Raw genomic sequence first — 24,128 nt, 5'->3', positions numbered from 1 at the left:
GTTTCTATAAGCCATATGTTCTAAACTTGTTGCCAGTCCTGTTTGGACCTTGATGAGTATAAATCATTCTTAAAGTGCATGCCACAAATAATTGAAAACACAGTGGCAACCAGTACCAAAGACAGATAATTACTGTTTCTTGAGTAAAACAACAGTGTAGCGACAAATGCCTGTTCTGTAATGACATCATAGATGAATTTCTAGCTCTGTTATAGCCTAGAGGTCCACCTCTGTCATACTACTGGCAGTCATAACTACTGCTGTTACCTAATCGGTTATTCTTTCTTTTTTATCAATCAGTGCCCTTGATCTGTCCTTTCTGAATGCAGCCAATTGCACTGGCCTGTTGGAACTGGTATTCTGAACTCACCTTGAATTTATCCAAATTGATAGTAGCCTGAGACAGCACTCCAAATTGTTTGTAGACTCTCTGTGCCATCATCTAGGTCCCTAAGGAAAAACCCCTCTGCTCTCTTTCCTGAGACACAACACAAAACCATTCTCCTGCCAGCGAGTATGAGATACCTGGCTGGTGGTGCAGAAGTGTGGGTACCAGCCACAATCTGCGAGAAGCAGGTTATGCTAGTTCAAGTGCAGATAAGGTAATCTGGAGTTCCCATGGTTTAGTTTCCACTGATCATTCTCAGCTTGCACCTCCATTTCTGAAAATCAGTATTCTAGCAGATAGTGTTAATTAGCTGCAGTTTGCAAAGCATGAAAAATACATTTCAACCTATTGCTTATGGGTGACTTCTCTGACCCTCTGATCCTCTCCCATCAACGTGGACTGACACACTTAATATTTCCCTTTAACATGCTCCACAGAAAGATTTAACATACTCATAGTATGGACATGGAAAATGTGAGTTAGCAATGATGGATGTGAAACCTGTCTGGCAGGGAAGATAGAGGGGAGATTGCTAGTGACCATGCCATTCCTATGCAGAGGAGTAGTGCTCGAAACCTGCATGTTAGCAGTGTTTCCCAGGGTTATGTGTCGTGCATCCAGCTTCCACTGCCTGCAACAACTGCGAGGGCTCTGGGTATATCTAAGGTTTAGTCTGATCTGTACTGGCTGCCTGTCATCTCTTGCTAAACTAATCACTGGCCAGTGAGTATGACACAGCCACATCCCTGCCTTGACGATGGGTGAGGAGGTACCAGCAGCTATGTTAGATTTTACCCTTTTCTCTTTGCCACTGCAGTGGCAAGAGGAGGTTGCAGCCAGCTAGCCCATCACATACACCCAATCTTTAATGAAGATCAGTTATCATTAACATAGGAGTCCTTGCACAAGCCTTTGCAAAAAGTAGTGCTCAGATGTCCCCATGACAAGCCTGGTAAAAAAGGCTTAGCTCTGCTGGTGGGCGGGAGGCCATCTGGCTGCATCCCACGCACCCATCCAGTATTTCTTATGCTGATAAAGAGAGTAAACAGATGGCACTTTGTCGTGTGAAACCCGTCTTGAGAATTGCAAGCAGCTAATAGTAAACAGCACAGGGCCTGCTCTTCCTTGAGCTGAACTAGGGGTGAGGAGGGGGAATAGGGACTCTTTTCTGAGGATGCTGGACAAGACGAGGGAAGCCCCAGCCCCGCAGGGTGGTGTGTGATGCCCTGTAGGAAGGGCATCTGTTTGCAAGTAGTCCTATAGCAGTCAGGTAGCCCTCCTGCTTTTAGGGGCTCTAGGACTTGAATTTGCTGTCCCCATTCTCTCCTTCCACCGATGTGATTGACTTTGGCAGTGACTCATCGCTCACATTGACTCTCCTTGTTCCTTTTTTCTCACAGGCCAGGGAAGGAGAAGTAGCCATTATAGACAAAGTTCTGGATAATCCAGCTTTGACGTCTAGAGACTTTCAAGAATGGAAACAAATGTACCTTGATCTCTTCATGGACATCTATCAAAGCAGCACCGCGAGGGACTCTGTTAATGGCTCGTCAGAGGTTGATGCACTTATAGCCTCCTTAGCGCATACTCACTCTTACATTGAAACACACGTATAAAAGTCTCTCTTTTTGTCCATTTGCTACAGTCCAGCCCTTTACTTAAATGCATAAAGCAGGAGCTCTAGTGGGAGCTCTTAGTAAACTATATTTTAATGTTACTCAGCTGTGTGAACTAAACCTTCAATGGTCAACAATACCATGTCTTTATTGAAGATTTGTATGTTTTATATGCTAGCAATGCTCCGCTTGTGTTTACCTTCTGTGAAATAGCAAATATGATCTTTAGCTATTAAAGAAAAGTATTTAAAAGCATTTTTGGAAGACTGTGGCCTTCACAAGGAAGTTCTACAAGCTGAAGGTTTTGATATTGAAGGTCACTTTTACAACAATATTTTGTATTATATAATCCCAGTGTTGCATTGCATTTTTGGAGTGCGGGTACTATTTTGGTGGTGGAAGAAAACCATTTTTTATATTTAATGAGAAACTCTAGGAGTTTTATTAAATAACAGGGGTGTAATGCTGTAGTTGTGTTTCGGTTTTGTCAAACACACAAAAGGGCGAAAATCAGCAGACAGAAATGACTGACATGAATTTAAGTATCAAAAGGTTACATCTTATTTCCTTATGCTTTTTTAAAGCCTATTGCTAGGGTTTACTATCAGTGCAAAGAGATAACGGTTTGTATTCTAATCAAGACCAAATTATGTGTTATTTGTCTCTTTGTCTCTTAGTCACATTTGGTTGATTTTTTTTTTTTTTTTTTAATTAGCTATGGTACTGTCATGTGTGATGGGAGCAGAGCTGAGCACAGGACTCAAAACATAACTGAGGAGTAAGAAAGCCTCTGGTTTGCTTTTGAAGGGGAAGGGATGTCTCTGGGTTCTGCTGGGTTCACAAGCCAATTAAAATGTTTCAAACTTCCATGAGATTTGAGATGGACTGGAGACAACCCAGTGAATATGAGTGGAAATAGTTCCTTAGAGTTAGGCACATGCCTGGAAAAGGAAAGTGGGAAGAAAATACTAAATTGCCTATTTTCATTTTATGGGCTTGTTTTCGAAAAGTGAAGAGAGCATGACAAAATATTTCTGCTGCTTTTCAGTATTTTGCTGCATAACTTAGGACTCTCAACATGATTTCATAATGCTCATGTAAAAGAGAAAAGCCTCTTCTATACTTTTTACAGCAAGTTGTACTCTTCACCAACTTTAGACTATTGCCTGTACAGCTCAGTGAATGTACTTCAAACTTTATGAGCTCTGATATTTCCTGGCAGTTGTATCCATGCAGACATGAAGGAAAGAGTGGACAGATTTATTTTCTCTTTCTTCCTTCCATTTTATTCCAATCTCTTTCTCTCCCTCTTTTTCTCTCTTTCCCTCCTCTCTCTTTCTTTTTCTTTCCCTCTTTCTTATTTTATTGCATTCGGATTGCAAACGTTTTGCAGATTTTGCACAATTGTACAGAAGAGTGGCCTTTCTGTAGCCCGTTTTCCGTACTCCTATATTCAAGTCGATATGGATGACAAATCATTTATCAACGTTTGTATAAAATTCTGGATCCAGTGTAAAATTTGTACCATTAGAAAAATATTGTTTGTATAAACTCGGCATTTATTTACTGCATGGGTACTGCCTTGTATATTAAATTTGTGAGGTTTTTGTAAATTTCTCTCCACAAATGCTTGACTTGAAATGGATTGTGCTGTTTGTTCCAAGCATTTAGATTCTCCTGCTATTGTTTTACTGGACCAAAAGTAAATATATTCATATAAAAAACTCTTTATATCTGATGGATGTATATGCACATTGTGTAGTTGATTCCTTGTCAAAACCAAGGCAGTTCAGAAGACTTAGATCTGTTGCTATGCAACAGCTATTCTGCCTGCACTTTACATTAGTAAAGTCAGCTTGATTGCTTTAAAGGTGAAAATTAAACATTACAGTTTTTTAAGCTAGTCTGGTGACAAAGAACCTGTCCTATCCATTGTGCTGCCTTCTTTTAAGACTATTAAATGTTCTTCTATATATATTTTTATTGTATCAACTCTCAGCCTAGAAAGGGAACACTATAAAATGAAGTACAATAAATTTAGCTTTTAAATGAACACTTGTGACTTGAGATTAAATTTACTCCATATCAAAATTATTCTCCACCATCTGACCATTATTATGCCTGCATTTCACAGATCCACATACCTTGAAGTACCCCCATAATCTATGCCCTCAAACTCTGCCAACACGGCCAAAAAGTGAGACTGTTGCTGGTTTGTATGTAGACAGACACTAAATAGACTTCAGTTACCCCCTCCCCATCGTACTCTTTGAAAAAAGTAAACCTTTTTTGACTGCGGGATTCGCTCATGTACCAGTTCAAGAACTATGAACAGTTTTAGTGTTATGAACAGGTGTGATAAAGCTGTGTATGCTACCAAGGTAAGTGACAAAGAATTAATTACAGTAACTCCTGTAACATTTTTCTTAAAGTGTAATGATAAGTATACCCTTACATCTCTGGCCATCTAACTAACACAAGGTTTGGATACAACAGAAATGTACTGTACCAGTAGTGTGTGTCTTTAAAATAATGCAAAATAAGCATCTGAAAGGCACGCTACAACAAAGGCTGCTCACAGAGAAATGGCTTCTATCAAGCAGTCACTGTTTTAACTTTTTTCTTACATATCAAAAAATCCGTGCATTCTGTCCAGTAATTTCATGCTGGTTAGCTAAACATTCTTGCCTGGTATGTAACATATTAAATAATACCTTTTCTTTGGCAGTACTTATTATTAGTTCTCGTAGTCATCAATTTTCTAGTCTTTATACAGCTCACTTTCATTTTGCATAGCCATAGCATAAAAATTCAATAGCACTTACCAGCTGGGAAAATTACCTCTGCTTAAGAAAACAGAAAAGATTGATTATATTTTTTAACCTTTGAAAAATCTGACTTGCAACACTAATTAATTGCTATCTAGGTATTATTCTTCAAAAGTTAAGGATTACCATTCTCGCTCATCTAGGCATGCTACTTGCTACATCTTTCCTCAGTGAGATCAGCCTCTGGCTCTGTAACTCCCACTGCCTTTTCCCATGCTGGAGCCAGACTTTCTTGCCCTTTTCCACCAAGCCTTTGGCTTATCAAAGCAAAACCTCCACTCTGTCACATCCAGTGCCATTGCAACTTTCTTCTTCTCCAGGACTACCCTGCTGGTTCATCTCCTGGGATGATTACTCCGCAGAGTGTTAGCTCAGCAGTTCGGTGGCCTCTTCTGCTGGTTCTCACTGTCTTGGTCATCGGCCAGTTCGGAGAGTTGCAGCACCGCACACTGCAGCCCACACCAAGGCAAGGGGGCTTTGCAGATCTCCTCCCAGCCATCATTGTCAATGTCATAGCCAACCACGTCTTGTGTGGGGACTTCCCGTGAGTTTTGCCATTTCTTTCCCCCAATAAGAAGAGCCGTTTCCTCTACCACTGCCAGACCATAGCAGAATCGATCATAGGTCAGTGGTCTTAACCGAGTCCATTGGTTTAGATCAGGGTCGTATCTTTCTATTTCAGAGAAGGGTTCATATAGTCCTAAAAAGGTGAATATGGATTCTCTGATTGTTGCCATCTGATGCCCAAACCGAGCAATGCTCATGGGTGCTTGTTTCATCCACTGCCCTTCAAGGGAGCTCAGAGAATATAAGTCCTTGCTTGTGCTGGCTGAGTCTGAATACTTGCCCCCACAGATGTATATAGTATTCTTGCAAATGGCACTGGCATGGCCATGTATTTTGTGTGGCAATTCCCTGGCCTTCGTCCATCTGTCTCTGCCAATGTTGTAGATTTCCACAGATGAATGCAGCAACCCATCCTCACCCCTTCCACCAATGGCAAAAATATCATTGCCTAGGACACAACAAGAAAACTGGCTTCTCTTTTCCAGCATAGACATGATTTGGGTCCACGTGTTAAATCTTGGATCATAACGATGGACCTTGTTCGTAACTGATAAGACCTTGTTGGTTTTAGCTTCACCTGGGGAACCACCTTCTATTTCCCCACCCAAGACGTAGAGGAAGTTCCCCACTACGCACACGCTGTGGTTCTGCACCCTGTCCCGCACCTGTGTGAGAGCTCGCCATTTGTGATTGTAAACATCAAAGGCCACCACATCAGTGACAAGCCCGCCGCTTGCTGTCCCTCCCCCCAGCAGAATGATCTGGGTTTTCTGGTTCCTCAGCGTGGTGGACTTGTCCTGCAGGACAGGCTGCTTGAAAAAATATGTATGGTAATTAATTGCCTTAATGATCAAGCACTTAATACCTGCAGAGAGGGGCACTTCTGACTGTGTGTAGGTTCTTCTCAGCTCTTCCACCGGGATGAGGCCATATCTTATGTGCTCTAAAAGGCTGCTTGTGTGAGCTAGCCTGGATTTATCCTGCTTCAGCCACAGTAGCACAAGATTAAGCAAACGAGTTTCTCTCACCATGGGCAGATCTGGTGATTCAACCACTGCTAGCAAAGACCTGAAGTTCAGCTCGAGCAGTCCTGTCAAATCCAAGTCCAGCAGCTTCCAGAAATTATTGACAATGTATTTTTCTGTTGCTGCTAAGGCATCCGGCAGGTAGAACTTCCTGGCCACATTGGCGGAGAAGCAGCAGTTTTCCAGGGCAAGATTGTTAACTAAGTACTGATTGCACAAGCCAATAGCATCAGTCACTTGCAAGTAGCTTGCAGCTTCCAAGGTATCCTCCAGGCTTTCAAAGGAAAGGGGCAACAAGGAAGTGTAAATGAAATCCAGGACATGCTGGAGACCAGCAGGTGAGACAACTTGCAGATGAATTACACTGGCTTTGGACTCTTGGGTATAACTTTTGAACAGGGCTCGGAAATAGTCGCTCGAGCATGCCAACAAGGACTTGTGTGCAGGAAACTCATTCTCCTTCACTTTCAGCAAAATATCACACAGAAATCCCTCTGATCTCAGGTTCTGGTACTGGGCGAGCACGGTGGTACAGTGTGCTTTGCAGTAGGAGAGGAAGTAACTCATGGTAGGCAACGCAATTCTTTCCCCTTGAGTTATTCAAGCTAAAATGCACTTAGATATTGAAACAGCTGCCCTACTCAACAGCCATTGCTCGAATCCCCAGAAGACCTCCAGCTGTTAGAGAAAAGCCCAACCAAAAAAAAATCAGTCTCTTGCCTGGCGTAGGGGGACAGTTAGTAAATTTGTAGTGAATTCAATGCATTCCTTCATAGAGAAAACAGCTGAATATCGTAACAGCTGTAGAATGCTTACTTTTTGAGCCTCCGTCGCTTGTACAAGAATGAATGGTCCACGGTTGTGCTGAGCACTTGCTTGGCTGGCCATCAGGTGACAGATGAGGGAGCTAGACGACAATCCCAACAAATGACACTTTGTGTCTGCTCAGCCGTTGCCCTCGACCCTTCTTGCTCCGCAGGCAGATCAAATAGATCCTCTCTGGCTGCCAGCGCATGGCTCCGAGCACACACACAGATGAGAAGGAAGTGCTGGCTTTTCTCCTTACTTATTTGTAGTTCCAACTCAGATAAAGTCAGACTTTGCCACTCCTGGAACAGCAGTCCTCTTTTCGTCCTCTTTTCACACTCTTGTAGGAAACCTCAGCTGAAGATCAAATCAGCAGCCAGGGATTATTGCATGAAGATTTTCTAAGACCATAAATCTTTGCCTGGCAGGCAGTAAGACAACCAAAATATCAGGATTAGTCACTGGTTTGATTTGACACGCATTTCTGGGCTCTTTGCTTCACATGACACCACCATAGCTCACAGCTACCAGAATAGTCGCAGGCACATCCCCTTGTCCCCCCTGCCCCGGAGCCGACTACAGGCGGGCGAGCAGAGGGGCCAGGGACCGGGCAGATGAAGGAGCTTCCACTGACAGCCACAGCCAAAGCAGCTGACTTGGAATGACCTGGCTGGAAATCACAAGGGTAACACATTCACACAGGGCAGGGACAAAAATAGATTCCCCCAGTTTGGCCATAATAAACTGAAATCTGTTTATAGAGGAGGTTTTACATAATTGCACTCTTGGTTACCAGCTGAGAACAAACCCAGAGCCCCTGAGAATGGGCTGGAGCTGACTCGCTCAGTTTTCTCACTTTCACTTTGTCCCAGTTAGAAGCACGTACAAAGGGATTATCCCTGATTTTCACCTGAGCCCTTCAGGATCTAATTTCTACCAGGAATAGTAGCTTTGGGCAGGCTACACATCCTGACCTCTTAAAGCTCGCTTTTTTTTTTGCTTTTTTTTTTTCCCCCTGCATAACTGGGTGGAGGTCTTCAGGAATCTCTTCCTGACACCTTTCTTTCTAGGTCAAACATGCTCAGGACTTTCAAACCTTGACAGGGTTGATAAATGCCAGACCACTTTGCTGCATCATGAGCCAGCAGACTTGAGGCCAGAAGAGGTTCCTGCAGGACTGAAAAATTTCACCTTTTACTCAAGCCCAAGGTAAAGCCTTTTTACTGTATTGTTTATAATTATCTATGTGATGTCATAAAATTCCAGGTCACCCCTGTAATTGAGGGGTGTTTGGGAACTGACTGGATCCTAATATGGATCGTGCATGCTGAGCAACTGTTCCAGTGTGCTTAAACCGTTTTAATATGTAGACTGATACCTACACATGCTCTGCTCTGTTTGTGGGGAAGGGCTTCAAAAACATCATTCTTTGTTGCTGTATAGTTCTGAAAATTGATTTCCTGGTTGAACCAGCTTTCTGTCTTGACATTATAGCCCACAAATCTTGCTAAAAAGTCTTCCCCCTTGCTAGCAAAATAACATGTATGGGCAGTGAGGATGAAGGAGGAAAGGGATGCCTTGTTTCTCTTTTCCAGTGGTTTTGCTTATGTCCATGTTGGGGCAACTCTAAAGCATTTCAGATGTTGTTTGTTCTGCCATTGAGTTGAAACTCCTGATCTGATGCTTTTCCTGTTCTGCACAAATCGGAGACCAGGCATCTCTGTAACCCCTTGACATTCAGGTATGCTGGTGATGGGAGACCAGGCCTTAAAAGTTGTTCCTCCTAAAGGTATTGTTTTCCCCAGTTTAAACCCATAAGGTACAAGGTTTCAATAACATGAGGTGCACATAAACCTTGACTGTTTTGGAACAGCAAGCCGGGCACTACAACATCACACTTTCCCCATGAGAGCAAGCACTGAGCACAGGGGAGCAGGGAGGCTGAGCCTTCAGTGCAGGAGTGAGTTTGAGGAGCTTTTCTGAAGCTGTTCTGACATAAGCAAGGGGAATGGGGGAAATCCAAAAAATCCAAAAATAAAACAGCAGAGAGGTCTCTGCAGCCCAAATTAGGTCCTCAGCCTCCCGCACTGTGTGGCTCCCCAGGCAGATGTAATGCCCCAACCTAGAGTACAGCAGAGGCCAAGAGCAAGCCACTGGTTGAGGATCCACCATCGGGAGACACATTTGGCATGTGACACCCACCTGACACACAGAAACTAGACTGATCTTCTGTCATTGAGCCACGGCCAGTAGTCCCCCAGCACTGGTAAAGTGTTTTGTGTATGGTGGTAAGCCACAGAAGCTGGGACTGAGGACACATAATTAATGAAATCCTATTTCCCCCAGATCCAGATGTATCAGAAAAGAGTCACAGATGTGTCTTTGGCAATGATGATTATTATCAGCAGCAGAAAAATCACACTCCCCATGTTAAGCAATGCACTCCCCAGCAAAGACAACACGGCTTTTTCTCTCCCTCAGCAAGGCCAGGCCTGGCAGTGCCAGGTTTGTGCCACTTTTGCTGGCACTTGTGTAGTACCAGCACAGCACCAACCGCAAGCCCTGTAACTTCAGAGAGGCCAAATGAGGCTCAGTCTGAATGTTCCTGTGCCCAGAGAGATGCAGCATTAACCCAACTGGTTGTGCACCAATTGCTCTCCCAATGAATTCTGCACATTGACTGCAGTTCATGTGGCTCAGTTGCCAGTCGACTACAGTGTGTTGCCACAGGATCCGGTACTGATTCAGCTGAACTAATTTAATACCAGAGCCAGATAAGCAGGTCCTCTAATTATATGCTGTTTTACTGTGCAGTTCTCTCTCAGACCTACTTCATCTTCATGGCAAGCTGGCAAATAGAAATAGCAAGAATCATGATCCTTATAAAGCTATTTATTTGCCTGGAGATGTCTTTTCTTCCACTTAAAGTTGAAATAAAGCCAAATCCTTTCCAGTTCCTTTCTCTGGAAAATAATAATAATATATATACATATATTTATCAAAATGAGGTTTCTCCTGTCTGTGCTTTTAGGCAGTTAGCTTTGTCTAACAACTAGGGAGCCTACTCAGCCAGTACCCTGCTTTGTCAACAGACCGATTATCTCCAGATGGAGCTAGGGTCTTTGTCACCTTCGGAGGAATATTTAATGTCCATTAGCAAGAGAACAGGCAGTGACTGAACAGCTAGGTTATGAATCTCAGGAATAGACCTAGCACTAGATGGGATGCAGTCAAGCCATGATCTTATTTTTCTCAGCTGTAGTTTGGAAGATCAGATCTAATGTTTGACTCACTACGTGGTGCTTAAAATTAGGGAAACATTAGTGTTTCAGTGATATGTGATTTGCTGGGAATAGATAACACCTTTTTAATCATGTGCATCATGAAGACTTTAAATGAGATTTTGATTTCAGTGTATTTTCTGTTGAAATCAGTGATATACTAGATAGTCTGCAATATAAAAAGAATATTCAGAAGAATGCTGTGAAAAATGTAGGCTTCCACACTTGCAGTTCTTTTTTTGCCTATATAAAGCTAAAAAATGTCCTGAATTGCAATGCTGTGTTCAGTGTAATCTTGCAAGTAGGGCATTGGTTAATAAACACTTCAATCACCATTGTAAATTTTCCCAATTATTTTTTAAGAGTAAAGGTTATAAAATGAGTTGTACAAGTAAAATTATGCTCATTAGTAACAAGTGGCTTACTGTAAAATATTCATTACAAAAATCCACAGCGGAGAATTTCTAAGCTACACTTCATTCCAGAAGAAATCAGTGCAGTCCAGAGGACAACAAACACTTCAGATATTTGATAATCTCCCACATGAACAAATATAGCAAAAGGAAGTCAAATGCTGAATGTAATAGGGATGATGTAGCATATAGGTTTTCTAGAAACCACTAATCAGAAAGTTCATATTGATTTAAGTTGTCTTGTAAAAATCATTAGACCAGAGTCTGTACTTCATCCTTGAATAACCATCCACAATAGTATTTGAGTCACCCTGCCTGTTTAAAGCAAAGGATGTTTAGCTCAGGAAGGGAGTCTTTAAAACAGCAAGAGGGAGAAATTTTCTTGCAGCTCAAAAGCAATGTATGGTGAGATCATGTCTGTGTATAAAACTGCAGGAGAAAGTTACCAGCTTGGATGAGGTGGGTTGAGACTGTGAGGTTTCTGTTTTGGCTGGGTGAGGCTGGGGACTCACTTGGCTTTAAGCACTGGCTGGGGGTGAAGGAGATGGAGATGCCCACTGGACACTTTGACCCCCTGTGAGCTGGGGGAGCAGGAAATCAGTACAGGGCAGCTCATTCCCCAGCCCCTTGCAGGAATGTGCGAACCCTCAGCACACTGTATCCATCCGCCTGCCACCTACGAGGCATCTGTGTCCAGGGATGATGCTGGCAAGAAGCTTTGTCTGAGTGCAAGCCTCTGCCTGCCACTGGGGAGAAGGAGAGGTTTGGTGTGGTCAGCAGTCAGCACAGGGATCTCAACCAAAGCCTCCTGCAAGGCCATGTCTGCACAGCCATGGCACTTTTCTGTGGTTTTGTGGAAAAAGAGGAAGAAAGTAGGCAATACAGTTGGCACACCTGAGTTGGGGGTGCCACGTCTCAGTTGGGTTATGCGTCAACTACATGGATGTGATAAAACATCCTGTGTCAAACCGTGAAAGGCAACGTGAAATATTATAATGGTCTTTCAATCAGCCTGTGCCTCATTTGTTTCCTCTCTCCTTTTTTTTCAGGTTCCCTTTTGTTCTCCTCCCATGCAGACCAATGTTGTTATGGTTTCCATTGTTCTCTCGGTGGGTTAGATGTGAGCTTCCTCAGTTAATAAAAACCAAGTTGGGAAAGTTTTAACTTGGGTTCCCGTTTCAGAGCAACTGCAGTGGGATGAGTCAGGCAACACAGCTCTGGGACAACGAAGGTAAATGTGTATTTTAACAAGAGCAGATGTACTAATGGCCTTCACAGCACTTCAGAGCAGAGGGCAGTTTTCACCTGCTGCTTTGGGTCTGTCTGCTCCTGTGATGGTCTGGTGGCACCAGAGATGCTCTGCATCGAGACGTTGCTTTTCACCCCCTGGGCAGCCAGCGCTGCCCATCCTGTAGTTGGGGTAGAGAGGGACCTGTGGTCCCTGCCCATGGGACCTTTGCTCTGCATCCGACTCAAAGCTGCTCAGAGACCGTGGTGGCTGCTGACTTCACACAGAGAGGGCATGTGTAGCCCTAGATGAAGCTGCTCTGCTCACAGGTCACTTCTGCATATGTGCAGGATCCCTGGCTAGAAAATGAGCTTTTCTGACCCCCACGAAGCCCACCTGCCTGCCTGAGACTTTGTGGTTTGTTGAACTGGATTCCCAAACTTTATTTTTTTGTGAGCATCTACTGTCAAAAGCTGCAGTTTCACACTGTATGACCACTAATGGCAGGAGAGCTGGGACTTACCCTTCTGTCTGTGGTTGGATATGCCCAGCAGCTCCTGCTGCAGATAGCCCAGTCCTCCCTGATCTGTTTTCTGTGCTCCTAGTGATACATGTACAAAACCAATATAACTGGGATCCACACCTCAGGTCTAAGAAAATTATAAGGAAATGGAGACTGGCTCCCCATATTGCAGTGGTCCCTTAAGGCATTTATTTATAACCAGAACTGGGATTTGTTTTTACAGGCATAGAAATGTCAGGAACAACCACTGTTCTGGGACCACAGAGGAGAAAACAAAAATGACAGTTCCCTCTATTAGAACATTGTATAGATGAAGTAAAGCTAAGCACCTTCACAGAATTTGCTGCAGACTGCAGAGGTCTCTCTGAAATCAAGGTGCTTTCCACATTTTCCATCCCCTTCCATTCCCTAATTCACATTCGAGCAAATGTTCTCTGAGATATAGACTGTTGCTTAGCAAAGTAAAGGTTACAGTGTAATCAGATGCTCTTAACACTGTTACTCTATGAAATAATGAGAACCTGATGTCCACACTCAATTGATCACTAAATGTGTTCCTAGGATCTGTACACTATTTCATCATTGTTGTTATCATGTTACCCAGTGACTCTGGACTCAGTCCCTCCATGGTCTGTAACCGTCTGGCTTAGCCTGAGACTGAAGGGATTGCACCTCCATCTGCTGATCCCATTTCATTTGCCCACAAGCACACGTTTGAGAGTGGGACGAACAGCTAAGGACGAACACCCAAGCCCTCAAACTCAGTGAAGTGCAGTTGGAATTAATTGCATGTACTGAGGGATGGATGATGGATAGCAAACCACTAAGTTTGTAGAGGGCTTTTTGTCTTAATGACTTCTGACTGAGCAAAGCCATGGTGGAGTGTGGCAAAGGCGTTAATGGGATGTGTTTTATTCACTCTCCTAATCTTCTTGAGTTACTGAATGGTCCATGACTAGCAAGCCTCACTGATCATTTGTCAGGCTGAGCTGAGAGCCAGTCCATAGTGGTGTAAGGTACTGGTGGCCTTACCAAATAGGAAGAGATGTCTCCCTCCAGACTAGACACAGTCTCTAAATACCACTCCTGGAAGAAATTTCTAGGGTAGTTATAGGAACTGGACTGCATATGTCAAGTTTCCCTCTCCAGGACAAAATTATTGCACGCCATGGCTTTGGTCATCTCCCCTTCTTCCCCTGGTAGGAGCTGGATGCATACTGGGCATGTGTGTAAGCTGTGGATAGTGGTGGGCCAAACCCCCCATCCTCAGGGCACTCTCCAAGAAGTAATGTACTACGAGCTCATTTTTATCAGTTTTTACTTTAGAGTTCTTGTGCCAGTGACACTGCAAATATTGACTTCTTTGTGGAAGTTCAAGGGTTTGCCTGCCCAGACAAAACACGCAGTCTGCTTAAACCAGCTTGAAAGGCTGTAGAGATTCTGATTTTTTTTTCATGAAGTTTATCTAGGCCTCATCTGCCTAGATCAAGGATTGACAGAAATGACTCCTGAAGGGAGTGAACACGCATAGCCCATGGTTTGAGTCCAGTGATATGCACCTGGCAGGAGAGTGCAGCATCATTTTCTTGGTACAATCGCAGAGTTTTTAAGGGACCTTTGGATTTTGCCTAAAGTGGAAAACTTGATGCTGTATGTTAGCTCTTCTGCCACACCAATAAAAATGGAAATGTAGACAAGTAAAGAGAAAAGCATAAGGCAGATGGATCTGAAACCCACAAAAGCCTTTGAGGGAAAACAGAAAGTTCAAAATGGCTAAGAGCAAACCACTTTCCAACACTCCAAAGATTTATCTGTCTGTTGATCTCTCAGGTGGCCCATCTCCCAGGGGTACTGGGTGTCTCTCAGCAGAACCATGGAATTTGTCTGACATTAGAAGTCAGCAGCCCATAGACGGGCCGCTCCAGTCTTGTTGAGGTACAAAGCAATGGACTCAGGGTAAGTACATGTCCTTCTGAGACATGTGGATCAGCTTGAGATGCCCTCTCAAGTGGAAAAACTGGAAAAACTCCTCCTGCAGTAAAGAGACAGTGCTCTTTTGGGGTGAGGGTGGGGAAGATGTTTCAACAGGTTATCATACTTCTTCCAGAAAATCCAGAATCCTCACTCACACAAAACTAGTCCAGTTGCATTCTTCTCCCCTGCTTGCAGAGGCAGCTCTCATGTCTAGGAACCTCTTCCTATCCTGACAGTGATCACTTCAAAAGGAGGGATGTGAATAAGAGCTGGAGTTAAATGAGAAATGTGGTTATATGGAGCTACCATACAATGTTGTAAATTTTATATCCTACCATTGAACAGGAGATTAAAAGTGAATGTACATGCTTTAAATTCTTTAAACTTACAAGTAACAACAGTGCTAGTACTTTCTGGAGGTAGTGCAATGATAGTAATACAGTAGTTTAGGCCAAAGTTGGCCAACTTGGAAGGGTGTGTTACAACAGGACAAAGGGAGATTCAGACTAGACATGAGGAAGAAATTTTTTACAGTGGGAGTGGTAAAATACTGGAACAGGTTGCCCAGAGAAGTGGTAGATACCCCATACCTGGAAACATTCCAGGCCAGGCTGGATGGAGCTCCTAACAACCTGATCTAGTTAAAGATGTCCCTGCTCATGGCAGGGGGTTGGACTAGATGACCTCTGAAGGTCCCTTCCAACACAAAAAACTATATGATCTTGACAGAGTACAACCACAGCTTTCCTACCTTCTGGCCTCTTCCAGTCTTCCTCTTTGTTGAACTATAGTCCAACAAACAAGTTACTGCAAACAAAATTTACTTAATTTGCACTATAGAAATGACAAATCTGGTCAGAGAAAACCTGATTTAAAAAGGTAAGTACGTTCCTATATGTAGAGGAGTAGATAATCTCTCACCATTTATCTCACAGAAATATATGGATGTGCCTACGGGCCTTGTAAAAAAATGTCAAAATTTATGTATTAACTTCACAAACTAGTCCTGAGGCAGACTTCCAGCCCATCACTATATAAGGAGGTACTGTGCACTGCTAGTACAGCACTTCCATTACTAAGTGAAAGCTTTTAAAAAAGATAGATTTAATTAAGTATATATTCTCCCATACTTTCCAACATCACTAACACATAAAATAACAAGCTGTAGATTTAAAATAACAAGGTATCTTTGCAAACAAACTGCACACTCTGATATTACTACTCCTCCTGACTATGATTAAGAGGCTATAAGTAGAAATAAAAAAATAAGAAAATGAAAGCAACCACCATAAAAATCACCTGTTCTTTTCTCCCCAAGTGAGTTTACTTGCCTTTAACAAAACAAAACAGCTGTTAAAAGTCTGACAGATTTTTTGCAGGGGTTTATATTTTGCAATTTTCTTCAAATGAGCTTTTTGATCTAATAAATATCTTTCAGTTTAACAGTTACAGAGTTGTATGGAAATAGGGGCTGATTTTGATTCCTTTGAAGCTACTAGGAATATCGCCATCAACTCTGGTACAAGCAGAAATGCAACATTCTGAGCATAGAGAAGCATGTGGGCCAAAGCATCTGTCTTAGCTTCATTTTTTTAGCCTTACATACCAGGGGTATATTCAGTTCCCAATGGTCCTATTGCAATAAAGGTTGCATTAATGATCAAAGCCTTTACAATTGAGACCCTCATCTGCTATAGAAGAGAACCTGATGAGTTTCTACGTGTCACGTATTATTTTTAACCTGTTAACAGAGCAGCAGTCCGTATGAGGTTAGCAGGCCCTACTGAGCCAGGCTGGGAAAGGGCAGCAATAATCACTGCTCAGATGCTCCTGTGCTGCAGCCTTCATTGACTCTTGAGGGAGCAAAGTCTTCAGCCACCAGTGTTGCATGGCTGCCCTTGCTGTCACTATTGCTGATTTCACTTGGGTTACTTCAGAAACAGATAGGTTTGAGGATTGTTTCCTATGCCTCACCCTCTGGAAATGTTTTCATTAAATGATAAAAAATTATTTTTTTTTTTTTTCAGCTAGGCAGGTGGGGACTTCTGATTCTTCCTCAGGTTTTCAGAAAAGAGTTACTGGAGAAATACCACATTTCCACAGCCTCCAGAATTACAACACACTACCACAACCTCCAGAAAAAAGGCACTGCAGAGAACCTCAGTTCCTATAGGCCATTCATAGTTTCCCATACATTGAAATTCTCAACTAAAAAGATCAAATGAGAGAATAAATAGGGATCGCAAAGACTTCAGGAACGAAAGTGTTAAGGGAATTTTCATAGGCAGAAAGAACAGTTATACATTAGGGTGCCTTCAGGCATCTAAAACATATAATGGTCATTGCTGCTCATGACAATGTCCTTCCTAGTGACAGCAATTCTGTTATCAAGGTGACATGAAACTGTCCAAGTTGGTTCAGGACAGGGTTCTGTGCAATAAGCACTTTAGAAACACTCAGGAAGTGCTGTCAACTCCCCTCCCATGAGGCCACTGCTTTAAGTCCCTGCTGTCAATAAAACTTGTTGCTCTTAGTTGTTTGGGTTTCTCTGAGAAACAAATATTTACCGGCTTCTGATTTACACAGTCTTCTCAAGGTTACAGATGCCACCTCCAAGGGGAGCCAAGCTATTCAACCTTAAACTATTTAATATTGGCTTCCTGTACAAGCCCGCAGTGCCATAAAAGCAGGCATCACTATGGGACTTATGTGTAAGGATGGAGGAGTAAGGTTCTTCTCCTCTCGGCCCACTTCAGCATGTTATTTTTAAAAGCTTATGCATTCAGTGATGATAACAGATGCCTTCATTCTGCTTATCCATTTGAAGAGGGCTGATGTGTTAGATGCTAATTGTCTGCTTGGAAGTAAGAATTACTTTCTTGTATAATAAATCTGGATGGAGGAGAGAGAAAATGTATTTCTTGGGATCGGTATTAGTGGTAAAAGTTTGAAGTAAGAAAAAAAAAACAAAAAACAACAAAGTCTAGGTTTTCCAAAACTATTATAGCCCTGCTATGTCCACTATGTAGTCCACTATATGTAGTAACCTGTAGCTCCACAAAAGCTTTAACTCATTTTAGCTACTGGCCTCATCTCAAGTTCTTAAAACTACTCAGGCAAGAAATGCTCTCTGGCAGTTACTTTTTATACTTACCTTTCATTTCATCCTTACCAAAAATCTCAACCAGGAGAATTACTGGGGAAGGTTTTATCAAATTTTGTGCACTGATTATTTCACACTAACTCTTTTCATTTCAATTGCATAATTTCTAATAACATCAATTGCTTTCATACTCATCTGAACCACTTGCCTGTGAAGGCAACTGTGTTCTGAGCTACACCCTCTGCCTGGTGCAGTGGTTTGGAGTTTGACTTTTAAACTTCTCATCATGTCTCCTCTTCCTTTTCTGCCTTGTTTTGCCTTTGGTCTGTATAGGCATTAGTGAAGGTGAAGCTTTATATAGCTGGGAGCTACCAGTCCTTTTCCTGACTGGGATCATTTAGCTCTTGCTTGAGTTCAGCAAGAACGAGTTCACTTTCTTTTAAGACTCCTTATTATCATCATCTGAGCTAGAAGAATCACAAGAGACCAAGGCCCTCACTTAAGATGCCCTTGCACACAGGTTAATCAAACCTTGGGAAATACAGGTCTTGCTTTAACACCCCCAGGATGGAAATTGATAGGATTGACATCATTTTATAATTTGATTGCTCTACTCAGTGTTGTATGTTTCCTGCACAAATATCACACTTAATATCGCCCATTTACATTACATTTATGCAGGCCAATAATATCACCTTTAAATAGGAGAAAATTTCTAACAGTAAAGATAAAAAAATGCTAGGATAGGTTGCCTAGGGAGGTTGTATGGTTGCCATCATGGACGGATCTTTTAAGTGTGCTCTAAATCATATGTTCCCTACAAATCTACCTGGAATTCGGCAAGTGTAGCTGTTTGGGCTTGGAGGCAAGGAGATGGATTAGATGGTCTTCTGAATCCCTCTGAGGGCTGTACTCTATGGTCTTCTGCTCAAGATAAGCTCTCCATCAAAAAGTCTTCTGAACTACAAGGCATGTGTCTTATCAGGCCTTGGTAATTCACACAAGTGATTTTCTAAATAGAAGTGCTTTGCTGAAAAACAAAAGCCTTAAATACGAAAAAGCTTGGATTGCATGCTGATGTGTGATGTTTTGGAGACATCATAATTACTGTGTCTGGAAATTTTACTGAGCCTATCAGGAAGCTGAAAGTGTACAGGACAAAGGCCATGCAGAGTGTCTGCCTGAAACTAGCGACTCTCCTCACAGAAAGAGCCATTGGAAGATCAATGCCCAACAACACCACTGTTTAAAAAGCTCTTCCGTGGGGATGTCACAACTTGAGCACTTCCACTCAGATCAATCCATAAAGAACACATTTTTGACAACTGACTGATGTAGTACAGAAATGAACTCCACTACTACCAACATCAGAGTTATTTCATCTTCTTCTACGCTGCCTCACAGAAACAAAGTAGGTAATTTTCTATCTTATCTGAAATTCAAAGAGTAGAAATAGTTCTTATTCTGGATATTAGGATATTAGGAATTTGTGTTTCTGGATGTGTCCTTCCTTTGGTTGTTGTTTTTTTGTTGTTGTTGTTGAAGAGAAGGGGCAAAGCATGTAAAATATCAGTAAGCCAAAATAATAAGTAAAAATGTCACAATGCCATGTTCTTCTGTTGAATTCATTCTGTCCTGCACCAAGTTGATACAGGTGCAGGTGAGAGGCCCACTTTCAGAGCTGGAAGCTACTTTTGGTAAAGATTTGTAATGCAACACCAGTGTGAATGCTGGGACACAACGAGCCAAATTCTGGTGGAATAATGCCTCTGCATCAACATACATGTGCGTTTCCTGAAATAACCATGTCACCTTGGAGTGCAAAATCCCTTCCCCAACATGATGGTTCACTTACTGCTCAAGCATGCCAGAATGACTCTGCAGTGGAAAACACAGCCAAACTAAAGAAGCTCTCTGAGGGTTTTGTGAGGAAGGACTAGAACTCCTGGCCATTCTGGCTGCTTCTCCATGGATGTGAGTAGCTCCCTGCAGGACAGCAGGGCAGGAAGCTCCAACTGAGAAGGCTTGGATGGGAACGACCATGGGAGAGACCAAGCTGGCAGAGCCTGGCTGTCACTAGAGGGAAGAGGAGGGAAAGGGAAGTCACTGGTCCTCCCTCCCTGCTGCCTTGGCCTGCCGCCACCTGAGTAGGATGGGATTTGGGAGGCTTCAGTCCCATCTGATGCTTTTCTGAATCACACTCTTCTCCAGGCTCCTCCAGAGTCCACGATCTGCTAAGGCTATTCTCCAGGTGAGCACTGGTGAGTCATGGGCTCTTTATATATGAAATACCAATTCAGAAAATGAAATTCACCCTCCCACAGGGTGAAGGATGCTGTTCATTCTTTTTCCTCCCTTGCAGCTTACACTCTTCCAAGTGTCTCTCTTTCCTCCTTTTCTCCAAGGCTGCAAGTGGAAGTTACTCTGGTGCAAACCAGCTTGGCTTCAGTGACATGGATGCATCAGAATATGACCCAGCCCTTGGTTTTAGGTCAGTGTCATGACTGTGGCATATGCAGCTTTCACTTGCCTAGCCGGACATGGGGCATAGGCAGAGCGCATTCCTCTCTTCTCAAGGGCCAGGGAAAAGCCCAGATGTTCCATTTATGCCACAACAACTATATGAATTTGGTGTTAACTGATTTTTTTCAACTGTGTAGTTCCATTTTCAGTGTCATTTTCCTGATCTTCACAAAACTCCACCCTCGCACTGCCCCATTTGATAGCTCTCAATGTGAGGATTGGCAGCAACATTTTATTGGAGAAACAGTCAAAGCGGGGAATTAAGAGATGGCCTCATTTGGAGATATTAGTACCTGAGTCACTGGGATGTCATTCAGGCCTGAGGACAGCCTGTGAAGGCTTTCAGATCACATGCATGCATGACATTTAGAAGAGGTGGGTGACCTCACGGGAGATTATCTGAGAGATCTAAACTGACCATAGAAAGTGGCATTGGAGGCTTTCATTTATCCTCACTAACCTCCAGCAATAAAAATGGAGGATGAGCACACGAATGTGCATGCAGGAAGTATGCGAGAAGCGCTGAGAACATTGTGAAAGCGAGAGGGCTGGTAAACCATACCCCAGCTCCAGTGACATGTGGCTGTCATGGAAAGAGGGAGGACAAGGACACTATGTGTTTCACAGGACAGAGTGCTTTATTTATTATTGTATGTGTGCGCATTTGCCACTTTACTGTGCAGTAAAGTTAGGAATTCCTCTTCCTCTCCTGGTTTCTGTAGGGAAGCATGAATCTGGGTATTCTCCTGATCTTCCCAGTTCTAGAGACAGACAGCAGGCCAGAGCCAGCCTTCACAGTATCTGTGAGGGCAACACTGAGAAACAGAGCCCTAATCATTCAGTGCCTCAGCTTCTGCTGTTACTCACCCCGCATCTCCATATCAGCACCTCAGCACACGCCTGAACTGCTGGTGGGGAGCAGGGAGCAAGGTAGTTTCCTGAGTTCACTAACAGTAAGGATCCAAAGGTCCTTCTTCTAACCATTCATCTGTCATGTATCCACCCAGTATGTACCATTCTCCAGCCTGCTGAACCTGCTCCAGTGTCCCTGCTGAGTTGCCTGTTAGAAAACTTGAGCAGGAGAAAGGACTGAAATGGCAGCAGGGATCTTGGTAGCCCTGGAATCACTTTTGCTCCCTGCCTTGTTTCTTGAAGTCAAAATCTACACCTATGCCACCTTCTGCCTGTCACTCCTACCTTCCCCTTCTCAGTGTCTAGGAGTTGAAGACTCCTGTGTTCTCCCACTGCACTTGATGAGTCCATCTACTCATATGGATCCTCCTTGTGTCCAAGCAAACATGTGAATCCTGCTCCTCATGTCCAAACAGAATCATAGAATCACAGAATCATTTAGGTTGGAAAAGACCTTTAAGATTATCAGATCCAATCATTAACCTAACACTGCCAAGTCCACCACTAAACCATGTCCCTAAGCACCACATCTACACATCTTTTAAACACTTCCCAGGATGGTGACTCAACCACTTTCCTGGGCAGACTGTTCCAATACTTGACAACCATTTCTGTGAGCAATTTTTTCCTAATATCCAAGCTGAATGTTCTCTGGCACAACTTGAGACCATTTCCACTTGCTACCCAACCCCCTCCATGCTACAACCTCCTTTCAGGTAGTTGTAGATAGTGATAAGGTCTCCCCTCAGCCTCCTTTTCTCCAGGCTGAACACCCCCAATTCCCTCAGCCGCTCCTCATCAGACTTGTGCTCCAGGCCCCTCACCAGCTTCGTTGCCCTTCTCTGATCTCTCTCCAGCACCTCAATGACTTTCCTGTGGTGAGGGGCCCAAAACTGAACACAAGACTCAATGTGCAGCCTCACCAGTGCCAAGTATAGGGGGACCATATGGTCAACACCTACTTGCTAGGGACAGAAAATACTGTGTGCTGTGTCATGACAAAGTTCGATTCAGCTATATGCTGACTTCTGCATTTTTGGTCAGGTCAGGATTTGCATGATCAGTCTCCCGCTAGAAGGAAGATCTGTTAAGACCCATTCTCATCCTGCAAATTATCAGCTATGGAAATCATAAGCATTAGATGAAGATGAAGAACCACTGTATTAGATGAAGAATGCTCTCAATAGAAACTAGTGCAGAACCTGTAACAATCATTTACTAAGAACATATCTGTAAGAAATACAAACAGAATTCCACTTTCACTAAAAATACAGGAAAGGATTAGATCACTTTTCACATTACAACATCCAGACAAAATAAAATGTAATTGGCAGACAAGATTTATCAGTCACTGGTGCATAAGAAACCCACAATTGGTATCAGGGCCAGAACATTGTCACTTTAATATTGTACATGCAATTAGTCACCGGTTTTCTGTAGAGTATCTTTGAAAACATCCACTTCATAGTTAGTGCAAAATAATGTAATGGGAAGAGAGGATAACATATGAACAGATGTGTATATTTTATGAATGTCTTTAGACTGCTTCCAAAGACTCAGGAAAATTGAGTTTTACCAAGTTTGACTGAACTTATATCCAACCATTAGTTTTTTGTCTCTAGAGAATTGTTTCATCTAGGGGCAAAAAGTAAGGAGCAAAGCTGCAGTACTTTTTAAGAGCTGAAAAAGTGGTATTAGGGGGAGTTTCCTTTGTAATTATTCATGCACCAGTAGCACTAAGCAGCTTCTATACTAAATACAGGATTTTTTTTTTTCTTTGCCAAGCACATTACTAATCTGCCTCACTTACAAAGCAAAAACTAATTCAAATTAAATGTGCACATATTAGGGAAAACAGGACTTTGTCACAAGGGCAAAAGAAAATTATTTCAACATTTTGACCCTGAAGCTATTGCCAAGAAAAATACAACTACTTTCCTTGGACAGCCTTCTCTGATTCTCTTCCCTCAACATCAATTTTTTATAACAAAAAATGGCGAAAGTGATGGATTTTTATTACATCTTCCCATAAGTAATTTACAGACAGCGTGGAACAAGAGATAAATAAAATTGTTATCTTTATCACCCTTGTGATTGCATTGAGCACTGTCCTGGTAAGATGCCACTGAACTCAATGAACTGCAGCTCAAGACTTCGATTTTGGGAATTCACATCTATAAACACAGTTGCATGTAACTACAGAAGTTTTGGTAGTACAGTAAGTAAAAAGTAGTACAGTGAGGCCTTCCTTTTACTATTAAGAATAATAACCTACACCATCAGAGAAAATGCAAAACTGCCAGTTTAGTTCTATAATTCAAGTTATACATAAAGTCAAGTCTCCAGAGTTCTAAGGCAAGTAACATTATTTGTCTTAGAAATGCAGAAGCATTATAATCCTTTAACTGGAAGTGATTAAAGCAGAGTCATCAATTGAAATACATCCAAACTCAGCAAAAGCTTTCTGGTAACAGTAATTATTATTCTATTTCTACCTTTATCATTATCTCTAAGTTAAACATGTTTGTATTTTTCTGTGCAGATGATCAGAGGAATCATCAGTAGCTGATGATTAGAAGTCTCCCACCAAATGTGCTGGCATCTTGGTGTCTGATTAGACTAAGCCCTTTGCCATGGGCACAGCACAATAAATATTTCTGTTTTTCTAACAGAACAAGAATTCACCACATTGGTGTGCAGTTTCTCAGAAAAACATGTTCACTTAGATTGAAGAAGTCTCTATTTCAGCATTGGGACAATAGAAAACTACAGTGCAGAGAACCGGGTAGGGAGTTGACAAAGTAAACTCTTCCTCCACTTTACATGCACAGAGCTTAGTGACACCAGCATGATACTGTCCTTTTGATTTATGGTCACACACACCAGCCCTATGTGGAAACCAGAGCATAGGGATGACATTGAAATTCAGGTATTTTGCTT

At 42.5% G+C, this 24,128-nt stretch overlaps 2 protein-coding genes across 6 annotated transcripts in view; one reads left to right on the top strand and one right to left on the bottom strand.

The window, feature by feature from the left end:
• CNKSR2 (connector enhancer of kinase suppressor of Ras 2) overlaps nucleotides 1–4,057 on the top strand; it is a 216,539-nt gene extending 212,482 nt beyond the window's left edge. For all 5 annotated transcript variants that reach the window (XM_071812397.1, XM_071812401.1, XM_065858558.2 and 2 more), the window contains one exon: nucleotides 1,789–4,057. In XM_071812397.1, the coding sequence (XP_071668498.1) occupies nucleotides 1,789–2,004 (216 nt within the window). In that variant the 3' untranslated portion in view covers nucleotides 2,005–4,057. The remainder of the gene's footprint in view (nucleotides 1–1,788) is intronic.
• Nucleotides 4,058–4,072: 15 nt separating this feature from the next.
• Nucleotides 4,073–7,860, bottom strand: KLHL34 (kelch like family member 34). The gene has a single exon (XM_065860007.2). It carries the CDS (start codon nucleotides 6,989–6,991, stop codon nucleotides 5,204–5,206), a length of 1,788 nt encoding a protein of 595 aa, XP_065716079.1. The 5' UTR covers nucleotides 6,992–7,860; the 3' UTR covers nucleotides 4,073–5,203.
• Between the last annotated feature and the right edge of the window lie 16,268 nt (nucleotides 7,861–24,128).

The sequence above is a fragment of the Patagioenas fasciata genome, chromosome 1 (assembly GCF_037038585.1).
Source record: "Patagioenas fasciata isolate bPatFas1 chromosome 1, bPatFas1.hap1, whole genome shotgun sequence".
Lineage (NCBI taxonomy): Eukaryota > Metazoa > Chordata > Aves > Columbiformes > Columbidae > Patagioenas > Patagioenas fasciata.
Note: the sequence above shows the minus strand (reverse complement) of the source record. Positions and strands in the feature narration are given on the sequence as shown.